Source organism: Tyto alba, unplaced genomic scaffold (genome assembly GCF_018691265.1).
Source record: "Tyto alba isolate M040663 unplaced genomic scaffold, T.alba_DEE_v4.0 Super-Scaffold_22, whole genome shotgun sequence".
NCBI lineage: Eukaryota > Metazoa > Chordata > Aves > Strigiformes > Tytonidae > Tyto > Tyto alba.
Window position 1 is genome coordinate 14,647,486 of NW_024881296.1, and position 15,111 is coordinate 14,662,596.

At 39.3% G+C, this 15,111-nt stretch overlaps 1 protein-coding gene across 6 annotated transcripts in view; it reads left to right on the top strand.

Annotated features, from left to right (window-relative positions):
• RPS6KA2 (ribosomal protein S6 kinase A2) overlaps window positions 1-15,111 on the top strand; it is a 302,187-nt gene that overhangs the window by 250,217 nt on the left and 36,859 nt on the right. For all 6 annotated transcript variants that reach the window (XM_042795988.1, XM_032996922.2, XM_032996923.2 and 3 more), the window contains 2 exons: window positions 5,791-5,855; window positions 14,622-14,724. In XM_042795988.1, coding sequence (XP_042651922.1) covers window positions 5,791-5,855; window positions 14,622-14,724 — 168 coding nt within the window. The remainder of the gene's footprint in view (window positions 1-5,790; window positions 5,856-14,621; window positions 14,725-15,111) is intronic.

Sequence of the window (15,111 nt, forward strand, 5' to 3'; positions counted from 1 at the left end):
CTCCTACCAGGGGGATGCTCATGCAGGGAATGCCCTTTCATAGGTTTTACCTCTTGACCTACATGATAGCTCTTGTAGTCTGATATGCTGTAGAGATGACAGTGGAAAACCACATTTTCTCGGCAGGTTTCAATTGCTCTCAAGCAATTTGCCTGACATTAGAGAAAATTAGAGTCTTGGGATTTCCAGGTTTAATCTTTGCTCAGAAAAATAAAATGCTGCAGCAAATAGAAGCTTTTTCGCATGCCCTTTCTCTGTTACTTTCTGCTGTTTCCTCCCTGTCGCTGTCTCTTGGTTTTGTTTTGCTCTGCTCGTTTTATGGCTTCACACAAGCTGCTATCGATCCAAAATGGATCTCTGGTGAAGCCAGTGGGAGATTCTGGATACTGGTGTCCTTAGATGAAAAGCTATTCACTAAAATAAGCAAAGTTGCTTAGTTTTAGCCATGACAATTCTAGTGCCCATATTGTCTCCCTTTTAATAATGGGGAATTGCTAAAGGTCAAGGTTTTAAACCTGAGGTTTATTGAAATACTGGAAAGGCTGGGAGAAAGGAAGAGATTATTTATAACACAGACATCCAAGGAAATAAAATCTAAAAGAGTAACAGAAAAATAGATCTTAATGTTTCAGGGATAGCAGTGTAAAACTTCTGAAGGCTCTTTCTGTTTTAAATGATTGAGAATCAGCACAAAGGACAATGAAAACAGACTTGTTGGTAATGAAAGAAGGAATACTTAAATGGTTGGCCTAAATACTGAACAGAAGTCAGTAGATAAAAGGACTGCTTCAACTTTGTGGATTCTAGCTTTTTCTGGGAAAAGAATAATAGTCTGAAGTTAAAAGAAAAGTAGGCTTAGACATCCTGTTTTGAAAAATCTTTGGAAAATTAATGAAGCATGCTAAAATAAATGAACCATATTATGGATCAAACACTTATTTTCAGCCATTGTTTGAGAAGTTTGCAAATCTGGAAAGTGTGTTTATTTCCAAAGTGTTTTTACTGTTGGCAAGGTGAAAGATGCTGAGCTTCGAAAATCATTTTATTCTGATTACTATCCTGCTTTTTGCTATTCCATTGTGATATCTTAACAAATAGAAGTAAAGATTGATGATGTATTCTAAAATTTTGCTTTGAAATTTTGTTTTGAAACTTTGGATTATTAATGGAAAAAAAAATAGAGTTGAAGGGAGATACTCAGACAAGGCAGAGAAGCAGTTTAGTAATGCAGTTTACCTGATTTTAGTTTTAAGTCTTGTGCCCGCATGAATGTTTTATAACAATTTTTTTAAGGAATAGAAACTTCCTTTCTTTGGCATCCCTTCTTATGGGCACTGCCTATTCTTTAATGAGCCTAGACACTCTGCTGTACAAATAGTCTGCATAGCACTGCTTTGGTACTATCTCTCGGATTAGATACAACAAATTTCAGATTATGGACAAGCATAATTTTAAATTCTTAAAAGAAACTAATTGGAATATCCAGGAAAACAAGGAGTAAGCATCTGAGAAAGGAAATTGTACAGTGAGGGTGTTAGTTCATTACATTGCCAGGAATTTAGGTAAGAGACTAATTCTTACTTGCCCTAAGCTCTGGATCTGCTCAGGTAGGTAAATGAATGTAAAGAGCATTTCAGGAACTCCCTACACTGCTGAGCAGTATAAAGGTTCCAGAGTCTTTATAGCTAAGAAGCTTGGCCAAGAAAGTACAGAATTAAAGCATGTGCCAGTAGATTCAGAGTAAAAGCCAAAGAAATAGTTATTTCCTTAATCCCATGTTCTCAGAGAAGGTATATTCTTCTTTGGCACATATAAAACTTTGTTTTTCAATTTAGTAAGATGATGAATTTTAAAAAACAAGTTTCACCCTTGTCAGAGTGGCTATACATCTTTCTCATAAACCTTAGGAGTGCATTTCAAATAAGCTAGCCCACTAAAAAGATTCTGAAGCTGTGGAGGCACTAAAATTTTATTATCAGAAACTACAAATCTGGAAATTCTTTCTGCTCATTTTGAATATCCAAATAATCAACTTTCAAATTTCATAGGTCTCCCTTTTTCCCCTTAATATATTTCAAGGCTCACATTGTCCATAACGATTCAACAATCAAAACCAATTATAAATAAAACATTCTACTGTTACTGCTCACTGACACTTTTATTACAGGCATAAAACAATCTTAGATAATCAAGTTCTCGCTTATTACCACGATGCTGCTTTTATATAAATCCTTGCACTCTAATGTGTTTAAACCGGCAATTTGATCTGAAAGCATTATTTGTCTTCTTGGACCCTTGTGAGACTGGATGGTACGTAGGAATATTTGCAGGCAGTAGGTTTGATTGTGATGTTTATTCTTTACAGATAGGTTTGATTACTGAATTGAAGTGAAGTTAAAACAACAACGGGAAACATAGAGGAAGGTGAAAGGTTTACAGTCATTGTGTGCCATTGTGTGCTGCACTTCAGCAGTTTGTTAAATACCCATCTCTATGCCAAGAAATGTATGCCATCCCCATGAAACACAGCTTTCCAGTTATGACCTCCCCAGTGCTTCTCTTTTCTTTGTGAAAGCACGTGTCTTTACAGCACTCCTTTGGATTTGCAGATGGCAGATGAATGGCTGAAACATGCTGAGCAAATCCAGAAAGACTCCACAATAAGCACTGGTGCCTGATCTCTCCCATGGACTTCTGGAGCAAGGTCAGGGTTGCCTCTCCAGGCTTCCAGGGCTGTCCCTGAGTGCGCCTTTGGGCCACCTCCCTCCTCCAGTGGAGGAGAGGACCAGGCCACATGCTGCTGCTTGCAGCCACAGCACACAGCCCAAGAGGGAGCCATGGGCTGCACCAGGTCTCATGGCAGGCAAGATCAGAGAATAAAAACTGCAGGTAGTGCTGAACCTTCTCCCTAGTGTAAAATCAGTTATTGGGAAATGGAAGTCCTTCAGTCTTTGCAAAATTAGGCTATTACCATCCTAAATCTCTTCAATATATTAGGCTAACCAGAGATGGAGTCAAGCCCTGGCACTCCTAACAATGTATTCCTTCTGTGCCAGAGCTCTGAGGTGGCCCCAAGTAGGAAATGCCAGTTTTTCAAAAAAATGCCTTTATGAACTGCTTGCTGCATTCCTTACTGCATGTTGCAGTCCTCCACTAAGAGAAGTAGCTATGGGTGGGCTTTCTCCTTGGTCCTGATTTCTGTGCTTTTGCGGAAAAAGAACAACAGTAGCAAAAAGTGTGGCTTTCAAATAGGTCCTCTGAAAAAGGTAGGTCCTTCCCATCACACAATGATGTATCCATAAGTCTACAAGAGAGGGGAAAGGGAAACAGCAGGACAGGGACAGAGAACAGAAGATTTAATGCATTAGGTATTATTCTCATTCTAGAGAATGCTACCAGTATCTTACAGTGTCTGTAGCATTTATTCCAGTCCTTCAAAATCAGTTTGGTGCTTGGGTTTCATCCTTACGTAACAAAGAACATCTACTGCACACTACAAAATTTCCAGTCACCGCCACTGAACACAAAACATTTTTCACAGACATTTATTCTCTGAAGAGTTGCTTAATGTAATTCTCTTCAGAGTAACTGTGTTAGTTTCATGTTTCTGTTGGCATTGCTAAAATTAGAATTAATCTGCCAAAGGGATCTAGTGCATTGAAATTTAGACTGTGCATTGAAAAAACATGCTAGGGAAGGCACAGAACAAGTCTTATTACTATCTGAGTCTTAGTATTTTCTTGTTCAGTACCCACAGGCCATAAACAACTGCCTAAGGAAGAGTAAGGATAGGGTAAGCATATGTGATACTTCACCCAAATTCTCTCCCAGACTGCATCTGCTTTAAGGTCAAGCAAGGGGTTTCCTGAACCTCTTGTGGATTGTCAATGAAGTAATCTTCAGCATATTTCTTTTCAACACACTTTTCTGGCCTCCCTCTGAACCCATATAGATAGTTTGTATCCACATCATCTTTTCCAAGGAATTCCACATTACACAACTCTCTGTTGTCTGAGGAAGCATCTCCGGGTTGTTCTGAACATGATTTTTGATAGCATCATTTAATGACCCATTGTAAACCTCCTCATTCATATGTTTCCAGATTGAAAAATCCTGGCCTACTCAGTCATTCCATACCATTCCTTGTTGCCTTTCTTTGATTTTTCCTACCTTTAATCAGTATACCCTTTTACAGGTGAGGGTGTCAGCTACATTCCATACTCAAGTTGTAGGTGTACAACAGACTTATACTGTGACAATGTAATGATGTTGTACCTTTTGTCCTCTTTTCTCTTTTTAATATTTGATTTCATGTTGTGTTTGCCTAGAGTTGTCTGTCTACCATAACCCAAAGACCTCACTCCTCAGTGCGGTTGGTCACCTCTGAGCACACAATTTTGTATGGAGGGGTAGGATTGTTTATCCTCATGTGTGTCACATTTGTCTATACTGTAAGAATACCAGGATGAGGGAGTAATCAGAAGACCGTTCCTCTCATGTTATCATCCAGCAGGCCTGGCAGACAATCCTGCATGTTTTGTTCACAATGTGTTTGCTTTTTGTATCCATTCATCAGTGAATGTTAAGCAGGCTGCAGGAAGCCATTTCTGATGAGTGCATTTTGGCAAACGTCGGTAATGTCTTGTATAAAAGGAGAGTAGATGTCACATTTTACAAAAGCTCAAACTGACAAGACCTTTCTAAAGCTGTTTGTAATGTTGATCTTCAGAAAGTACAAATGCTGCATATAAAAAGCTGAGTCCTCTGAGGTGCTTTTCCAAGATGCTTATGAATCCCAAGTCCTTTTGGGAATCACGGATGCTCAGTATCCTTGTAAAGAAGTGCTGGGTACCTTTCAGGAACTGATTCCAAAATTGCAATGCAAAGCTTTTGCTTCCAGACATTATTTCCCCTACTGGCAAATGAAAGGTCTTATCAATAAAGTCAAATCCACCCCAAAAATGGCATGCTAAATCATCTCTGACAGTTGTTTAATTATTACTGAGCACCTGTTGGTTTCTTCTGCAATGTCACTGAAGCAAATAAATTGATTTAAAGGAATAAAAAAGGCAATCTTCAGTGAAGACATAAAGGAAAAGTAATGAAGGAATTAGATTCACTACCAGATCTCATAAGAGTTTCTCTTTCTTATAGTAATGTAACAGAAATTTAACAGTGAAGGAAACATACCATTGAGAAGGATGATTTTGGTACTCATGCAAATTTTCAGGTGGTATTTGAAAGGGGGAAATATCCAGGCTTACTTCAAATCATTTGGAGCCTTTTGTTATTTTGAGTTTGAACTTATTTGTAGTGCAGCTTTCTCTGTCCACGGAGAATGGGTAATTAGACAAGATTTGAAAGTTGGTGCAGACAGATGAGCTTCTGCTGGTGGCAGGGAGCAGCAGTAGCCTTGCCAAAGCATCAGGACATCTTGGGGCCTCTCCTGGTCTCGCTGTGTGTGTGGTCTGCTGCGGCTGAAATCCTACGTCTCATCTGAAGCCTGAAGAGAGCAGCTATTCAGCCTTGACACCAGCCTCAATTAGAGAAAAGTAAAAATCCCTCAGCCATCAGTTTTTCATTAACGAAGTGCCCTTGTCTGTATTTATGACAGTTTATACTGTTACGGCAGTTGCACTGTTCAGGGTTTTTTGACTAGAAGAAATGTTTATATGTTGACTCCAACTTTGTCAGAAGAAAAGAGGGGACGGGGAAGAAGGCTGGAGAAGAAATGTCATGCAGCATTCATCTAAGCATGACTTCATTTTGATTCTCTCATTCTCTTGTCAGGTGCTGGATTCGATGGAGTGGAAGAGATTAAACGTCACCCTTTCTTTGTTACTATAGACTGGAATGTAAGTGGAGCAGCATTTTTTTTTTAATATTGTTATTATTTTTCTTAGCTAAATTTGTGAAAACAAACTGCTACGCTTAGAAAAAAACAGATGAAGTGAACTCTAACATCAAGAATCCAGGACCTAGAGCCTTTTAAGTGGGTACCTATGTCTCTTACATACAGATTTGACAGTGTTCGGTTTACAGTTGGACTCAATGATCTTAAAGGTCTTTTCCAGCTTAAATGATTCTATGATTCTATATATACATTTGTTCACATACCCCACAAATGAATGAAATAGAAAGCTGCTCTCAGTATTGACAGCTTTTTCTAACTGTTTCTGTTTTGTCTGATGTTCCATCTTATCACTGTATTACCTGAGGCTATTTGAAGTGTTCCGCAGAATAATTTCCACATTCAGCTGTAATAAACATGGCGCACTGATTGTGAGAGCTGGACTGGAGTGAAAACGAGCAGCTTTAAGTTAAATAATTCCTCTAATATTTCAATTGCAAGAGAAAAGAGAGCCAAAGGACTGGGCTTGAAAGAGATACTCCAGCAGGAACCAGTCAGATGCTCTAGGTCCCTCTATCTTTCTGCTTTTATGTTCCACATTGAAATACTTGTCCCTGCTCACTGGGCTGGGCAAGCTGGACTAAATGCTAGTTTTATTCTTTCCAACATCAGAGACCTCCAGGAACCGTTTTTGTTCTTGGAATTGTTCAGAGCATCCCAGGTCTGCTCTTACGTGTCTGCCAACAGTAGCTCCAAGGAGCTCCAAGACTCCCAGGTGCACCCTTTTCCCAAACATGGCGTGGTGCTGTCTGGGGATCTGTAGAGCTGGTACAGCAGACCGTACAGCAATTTGTGCTACTTCATGCTGGGAGAATCATAAATCTTCTACCAGGATAGCTTTGTTAACCCTTTCTTCTCGCTTTTGGCCTAAGTGACCATATGACAGGATCTGGCCCTTCCACTATATTGCGATGGGGGCTACAGAAAAGCACAATGCAGATGGATTTTCAGAGGAGTCATTTTACATCACTGAGTATACAAGTCAACCAGCCAGAACAGCAAACAGCAACTCCTCCTACAAGTGGTTGATGTTTTATTGGGGTTAGTCATTAATTTAACATCAGTACCCAAAACTGGAACAGCAAACATTTGATCAAATGTAACATGGTTCAAATAAGACACATCGGACATGATTGACAGAATGGTCAACAAGGATTTATGTTATTGCTATCAGCTACAGCCCATAAAGCTGGCAGTAGAGATTAGCTAAGTATTTGATTTAGACTTGTAACAGTTTAAACCTTCTCACATTTTCAGCATCATGTTTGTTCAAATCAAGTTATTTTTAGACAAACCTGGAGGCAAACACTTTTCATTCTTTATCAGGACATTTGCTAGCACATGAGAGCTCCTATTTGCCACATCCTCTAGAATTTTCTAGTTTAATTTTATCTGCCCTGTGTTATGGTACTGTTATGTCTCTTTAATATTTGATCTGAACTCACTCATGAATGCAAGTGTAACAGGTCGCAATGATGCAGATCTCACTATACTAGTAAAGCAGCATGAATGTATAAGACAGAGCCATTCTCAAACTTCTGCCCAGGGCTTTCCAGTAAAGCTAATTCCTCTGTGGAAGCACATTTTGTGGTGCCCAGGTGGCCTTTGAAAAGCCCACAGAATTATTTATTTTGGAAAAGCTTATTAATCTAATTTGAATTGAATGTTGAAGAGTTGGAATGATTCATAAGTATGTTAAGAGATGATCAACAAAAGTAGAGGTTGAGATTTTCCTTTATGCTCCAGCTGAATTTTAACCCCATTACGTATGTTCTGCAGTCTAGGTTCTCTTTCTTTTTCTGCTTCTTACTAATCATGAGATTCTGTACAAAGACTACAAGTATGAAAACATTAAGTGAAAAGTAAAAATAGAGAATCCTGAAGACTTGGGTTATTTATTATTATTATTATTTCCTGTATTCCTCTGATATCTCCACAGCCCTCAGCTTTGCAATCAAAATACGGGTTAGGTGCGTACATCTTAACATAATAAGGGGCACTGGAGCAGTGAGAGGGTTTCTCCTTCTGTGTTTGCTAGTGGAGCAGCTCAGTAACTTATCACAGAGAAACAAGACTCTGCATGTTGAAAGGGTATTCAGTAAACTCAGTTCTGGACTGTGAGACTCCTCAAGACCACCTTCTTTCATGATGATTGGTGATTGTTTCAAACTCAGTTCTTTCGGGAACAATTTCATGCCTGTCCTAAGGAAATTGTGTAGTCCTCCATCATTTGAAAAAGTTCTTATGGATGGGTTAGGGAAATATCTACCATGAAGAGGCTAGGTAAGCTTGAACATGAGTTGGAGCTAGAGTGGAAGGTGGATTTAATTGCCCTTTGATGTAAAATGTAGATGTAGAGATCCATTTAAATCCAACATAATTAGCACTCATTGCACTCTCTTGGATGCAGACAGATCACTATTACACAGATCATCTATCATCTTTGTAATATATTTCCTCATTTAATCCTAATTTTACTATCACTCATGGAGATCTTGGGAGTCTTATCTAGTCACAGCAGCAGTACTGTATGCATTTCAAAGTGGTGTGAGCCAGCCTGGGCCTGAGCTGAAGCCAGGACTTTGCCTTGTGATGATTGTCCAATGAACTGTTAACGTGTTCTCCATGGATAGAAACAGAGCAGAGTCAGAGAACAGAAATGGATCAGGCACAGATGTTTACTGCTGATCTCTGTACGGTTGCAGGAAAAGAGTCCCTGATGCCCTCATTTTGTTCTCCCATCACGTATACAGAATCTCTCACATCAATTTGCAGGCAGTCAGCAAACAATATTGTTGAGGCAAGACATGAATGTTGATTTATTGTATACCTTGGTAAGATAAAGACCTCAGAGAGCAAGAGGCAAGCTCTTTTGAAGAGCTTCTGTACTACCTTAGCAGCTATGATAGACAGGACTGCTGCAACTGTAGTAAAATGATCCTCCATCAAGAGTCCCCTTATCACGAAGGGTCAGAATGTGTTAGTGGCTTCTAGAAACTCAGTGCAAAACAGGTCTCTTTTTAAGCAAGATTTTCCTACAAGAGTGAAGTGATAACCAGGAACTAACCACCAAGTTGCTTCATCTAATTTTAAAAAGAGATTCAAAACAGAAATGAGCTAGCTGTGTCCTTCCAAGTTGTGTGTAAAGTTTAGATACCACAGTGATTGAATCATTAGAATGTCAGACAGAAATGTATAAATTGGACCTTCATTTCAGGCTACTGTCAGAGCTGTTCCCTTGGGTTTTTGATTGGAGCTTGGTTGTTGTCTCTATTGCTGAAGTGCTTACCTGCTGTAGTAGTTATTTTCAACTTGTTTCCCATCTTTTGCTGTCTTCAGACACAACCGGACATAGTGTCTGGTTTGGATGAGGGCAGAAAACACAGTGGAAACAATATACTCAGTGTAAAAAAGCCCACTGTTGCAATGCTGCAGATGCTCCTGCCAAGCACAGCAGTGCTGATAGCGTATGACCACTGCACACAGGGGCAATAGGTGCCATCCTGGAAAACACGAGTGTGGACAGAGAATGACCTGCCTTTTTCCAGATGCCATTCCCATGTTCCAGGGTGTTGCTCTTCAGCACAAATCTCCAACCACCGCAGGTTTAACTTCTGGTGTATAAGTAGCACTAAATGAACTGTAGACAATCTGACGCAGAGGTTTTATGCCCAAACTTAAACTGTGGCATGAGCTAATCTCTGTCAGAATCTCATTTTTACAGCTATTGTTACCCAATAACAAAACCCTAAATTCCCACTTCCCAGGTTGAAGAATAGATGAAGGTTTCTACAAATATCAGTCTTACTGCTCTAAGGCACTTAGTAGGCACTGTGACACAAATTCAATAGATCTTTTGTTAAAAGAATGGACTGTCGTTCATGATCAAGGCTGAGAATCACAGGAAGGAGATTAGGTGTCCAGCTCCTTATGAGTTTTACCTGTTTACTACCCTTGCACCCCCTTTTCTCCCTAAGACAAACAGACCCAAATGGACTTGACCTCAGATAATTTCAGTCATTGGCTCTGAGAAAGCAAAGTCTGGTTCCTGATATTATTTTTTTTTTTTTTTTAACTGTCTCTTCTTTCCAGGTCATGCATAAAGAATTTCTGGCTTTTCATTGAAAATGAAAAATGAAATCCCTTTTTGCAGACTGCAGTTGGAGGAGTGGGCTATAAACAGTAGTTTTAGTTTAGATGACAGGCTAAATTGGAACTAGAGCAAATGACACGCTAGAAGATGAACTGTCAAATACAGCTGTGGGAAGAAAGTGGACTCAAGTTCCATTTCCTTCAGTATTAATCAGGGATCAAACTAAAAACTGAAAACATAAATTATTTAATTGCAGACTTCACCAGCATCAAAAATTGATCCCAAGATCTGAATTCTGCTAGCTTTTTTATCATTTGCAGGCAATAACATTGAGTCATTAATCTAGGAGAGGACAAGCATTTTAGAAGGTAGTTCATCCTTTTGTCTCCTTATTGGATTTTCCATGACAGGTATATGTATCAAGGGAGTTTATTCTCACACTACAAATGCGTCACTCTGGAGGGTAGCATCTTTCTATTTCTGGAAGGTGTCTAAGGAATCATTCAATTTTTCATCAAAGAAACTCGGTTGAGGAAATGACTAAATAGTTTTTAATTAAATTAAACCATTTTTATTTGTCTTGATATTTGCCAGGCACATGTACAGGACATTTACATCTCTGGGGTTTTTTAGGAGTGCATTTTTAAAAAGATGATGAAAAATTAACTGCTTAAAAATAACAAGAGATGGACACATATCGGAGCATTTTGTTAATAGTCTCTGTGGTGTATTACTTGAGTCTCAGCTCAGGAGGTGTTCAGATGAAGCTCATATTAGGGATCTGACAACATGCATTAAGAAAAGGTCATTGGAACCTGGGGGAAAATCAGTTATTTCAGAAAAAAAAAAAAAAAAAAAAAAAGTTTTTGACCCCAAAAAAAGAAAGGAAGTTGATAGAAGCTCAGTTTCTCAAACTGCTATACAACTGTGTTCTAGTTAATTCATAGGTACTTATTAATCTGAAAGTAATGATTATCAAAGTCTCAGAAGGCTGTGAGGGGTTGATGATAAGTTGACAGACGCATGGATATATATATATCCAGGTGTGAATATCTAAATCAGTACTTTCACACCTTGAAGTTCATCCCCCTCATTCTGTGGATTATGTACTCCCTCCACACAGCCTCTGGATCCAACAGCCATATGTGGTGCCTAGTGATTCCTGATACCTGCCAGTCACTTTTTTCTGTGATAAATCAATGCTGTAGCCAATTTAAAAAAATAGCAGTGGGATGTAATGGTTTATTCTTTACTGGGAAAGGGAGAGAAATTACATTCTCAATAAAACATTAAGGGCTAAGGAATACATTTCTTCTTTACAGGTGTCAAAGCAATGTGGAAGGAAAAAAAAAATCTTCAGCTTATACCCATGCAAAATAACACATGTATTATGATCTTAAGCATCCAACCTGAAATTTAAATGCTCCAGTTAGCAATAACAGATCCAAAGTCTCTTTTGAATGCCTAATAAGATGCCCCAAAATAATTTTGATATGAAAACTGGGATTTAAACTGGGACAATTGAGACCCTATTCCCATTAAAATAGGTGGTGGAACTCCCAGTCACTTCTGCATACCGAGTCAGGATTACCAAGACTTGGGATGTAGATAACTGTTTAAACTTTACCAGAAGTTACATGATGGTCTGATAGAAATGGTTAAAGACAAGATTTGAAATGTAGCTTGATATGTCATTTGCCACTCTGGTTGGTTTCTGCTGGAAGAGATCAAGGTGATCCATCAGCCCCAAATAATTTTGGGATCACGGTAAGAGATAATAGGTTAATACATTTCACCTGAAATTAGAAATATTCTTGGAAAATCTAGAAGGATCTCAAATCCTCCAAGAGATTTGTTCCCTCTGTCTATAGAAAACAACAGCTGTGATTCTTACTGTTTTCTTAGGTCAGCTGGTGTCACGTTGTGTTTTGCAGCCTACAGGATGCGGGTTTTTAAAGGAAGAAGTGTTCTGCCTGCAGCAAGCCTTCTTAACTGTGTTGGGCTGCCTTGTGGTTTAGTGTGCTTCAGTGAATTGGCTTTGGTTGTAGTGGCTCACTTGGAGAACTGGAGCCCCTGTGGGATGGGAAAGCCCCTAGATGACACTGCTCTGCTTGTTCTTGTTCCTCAAAGATTTAATTTAGTTACCCAATTCAAGAGCTTGGGGGAAAAAAAAAAAATGTTTTAGGCAGTGCACCTTTTGCTGTTCCTAACTGTCTAGTCAGAAACACCAGAAATAATTTTTATCACAAGTGGAAAAGGAAATGGAAAAAAGAGTCATCTGGGTTGTGCTCAGAGGAGGTGCCTTTCACTCGCACAAGCAACTTCTTTGTTTCCCTCCCCTTCCAGCAAGAGAATTTGTGATTACACATCTTTAGGTGGCATGTGATTCATGATGAATCTTAAATCCCTCCCTAGTAGTGGAGGATGTGGGTTAGGGATTCAAAATACAAATGTAACTCCAACAACACTTAAGAAACTACAGATGGGGAGAGGAATTAAGAGGCCAGAGAGAATATGGTTACAATAATCAAAAGAGACTGCAGTTCCCGAATGATGTACAACTCTAAAACATTTTCCAATTTTTGGACCTCACAGGATGAAGGGTACATTTAATTCAAGGAGGAAGCATGTGCGTGTAACCATATTGCTTTCTGCAGTAGAAGGACTGCAGTTGTGAATTAAGACAAATAAGGGAAGCTGGAAGCAAATAGCCTTCACAAGGTGAAATCCTAGCAACAGAAAAACCTGCAGTAGGTGCTGAGTTATATTTGAAAGTTCTGTGCAGACAGAAAAATATATGTGTTAATTACTAGGTCGATACCATTTTGTTGATGAGTGACACTTCCTGCTTAAGATTGCAATTGGCTTTTAATTATTTGGAAGACTGGCTTTCCATTGTGGCTCACAGCAATTATTCATCTCCTTTTCTCTCAGAAGATACAGAGGAGTTTTATACAAGCAGGAAATTTTTATGGTGAAATGACTATTAATTATTTCAGAGTCATTTCCAGCCTCACCATTCTACTTTTCCAAGGAAATGTAGTTCAGCCACAAACATATGCTTTATGCTAATGCTAATACTATGCTACAGAATGTCCTGCCTTAAGAACCTTTATTTATCTATGCAAAATCAAGTTCAAATTATGTTGATGTGTACATAGCTTCGGTTTGACCACATGCTTTACATTACAGAAGTTAATTCACCACAAAACCCACAGTTAAAAAGAATCTTCCTGAATGCAAAGAGCTGGACAAGCATGTACTAATCTCCATCAAATATTTTGAAAAAACAGCTCATTATGAAGTTGTTTTAAGAGCTAGCCTGAAAATACATATTACAAACAGTCATAAAATTGAACTCTCCAGCTCTTATCATGACTTCAAAGTTTGGATGTAACATTATATTTATGCTCAGACATGTTAATTATTGGGCGCTGTCTGCGGCAACTAATTCAGCCCTTTGAAACCTGAGAACAAAAGCATTGCTAGAAAGGGAATGAAGTCTAGGGATTGAAACATGAGGCAGGGAAGGAGTCAAACTGGAGCTCTGTTCCCCATGCTGCCATCAGCATGATGTTCGGTTTGGGGCATTTCAAGCAGAGATGATGCAAAGATCACTGAAATCAACAGGACTCTCTCCATTAACCTCTGTCGGCTTTGGATCAGATCCAGACATGCTGCATCTCAGTTTGTTCATCTCCCAGAGTGTGTCTGTGTGTGTGTATGAATGCTTGCAAATGAGCACAGTGAAGCTATTTCTTAAAGATCACTAAGCGTGAGTAAAGAGGCCGCGAAGACCCTGCTAATAAAGGCAGTGCATGCATTTATGGTGACTGATACTTAAGTGATCTCTTACTTATGTGATCACCTGCCATCACAAACTCACACACCTAGCAGTGCTTACCTGTTATATACCTTCCTCTCTTCCTTATGTTTTTCTTTGATTTCGCTCCTCTGCTCAAGCCATGTTTAGGTCCTCAACGTGATTCCCCACCCATCTGCAGTGCTTTCTTCCTCCTATCTTCTGATGAGAACTTCATCTAATCCTCAGTTGTGAGCCCTTTCCCTTTTACCAGATATGCCAAAAGAGCAAGTCTCTTGTTTAGGTTGTGAGGACCAGGCAGCCAGTCCTGTTGCTCAGCTCAGTCTGGCAGAGTGTCAAACATATTGCTAGTTCTTGACAAATAATAAATGCTAAACGAGCCACTGCTTCCTAGCAGTTCTTTGTGCTCATTGCCATTGCTGCACTGCTGAACTCACTCACGCGGTTCCCTGCTGTTGCCATTGCACATTCCAGTCTTGCCCTTAAGGTCTGTGAATTTTCAGATGCCTCAGCTGGAATATTGTGCCAGCTACGGGCTAAATTTTTACCAGAAACATCTGTGTTTTTATTCTGGATTGCAGTAACTAAAAAGTACAGGGACCATCCAGGGCACAGGTTTTAAGTCAACCAGTCGAGCAGGAGCCAGAGCTATGGATGCATCATCCTTTTCTGACATTCCTGCAAGTATGGCACAGACCTGAGCGGGGATACCCTAAAGAAACTGTGAGAGCCTATCTGCAGATGCTGAAGGTGAACAGATTATTGTTGACTGTGATCTGTTCTTCTCCTTGTAGAAACTATACAGGAAAGAAATCAAGCCGCCTTTCAAGCCCGCAGTGGGACGGCCAGAAGACACTTTTCATTTTGATCCAGAGTTCACATCTCGGACCCCCACAGGTTAGTAAGGTGGCACATGAGTAATGCATCTTTACAGTGAGTAAATTCATTCTTCCTTCCCCTCCCCATTCCAACAGGGTCTAAAAGTCTGATCACCTGTGGGATTACTGGGTTTTGCAATATCCAGCAGGAAGCAAAGACTTTTGCATTTCCAAGAAAAGGAGCTCATAAGGATTTTGCCAACATCACATTAATTTATCTTCAGGAAGGATATATTGCACATTTTTAGTAGGAAAAACAGCTATTGATTTGCTATTTTATTACTCCTATCATTGCTTATATTAGATGAAATTAACTATTTTAAATTACCTCAACTTCAAAGAACTTTGCATCTCTGCAAGTTAGTATATAATTATATATTCCATAGATGTTTAATAATGAAAGCCC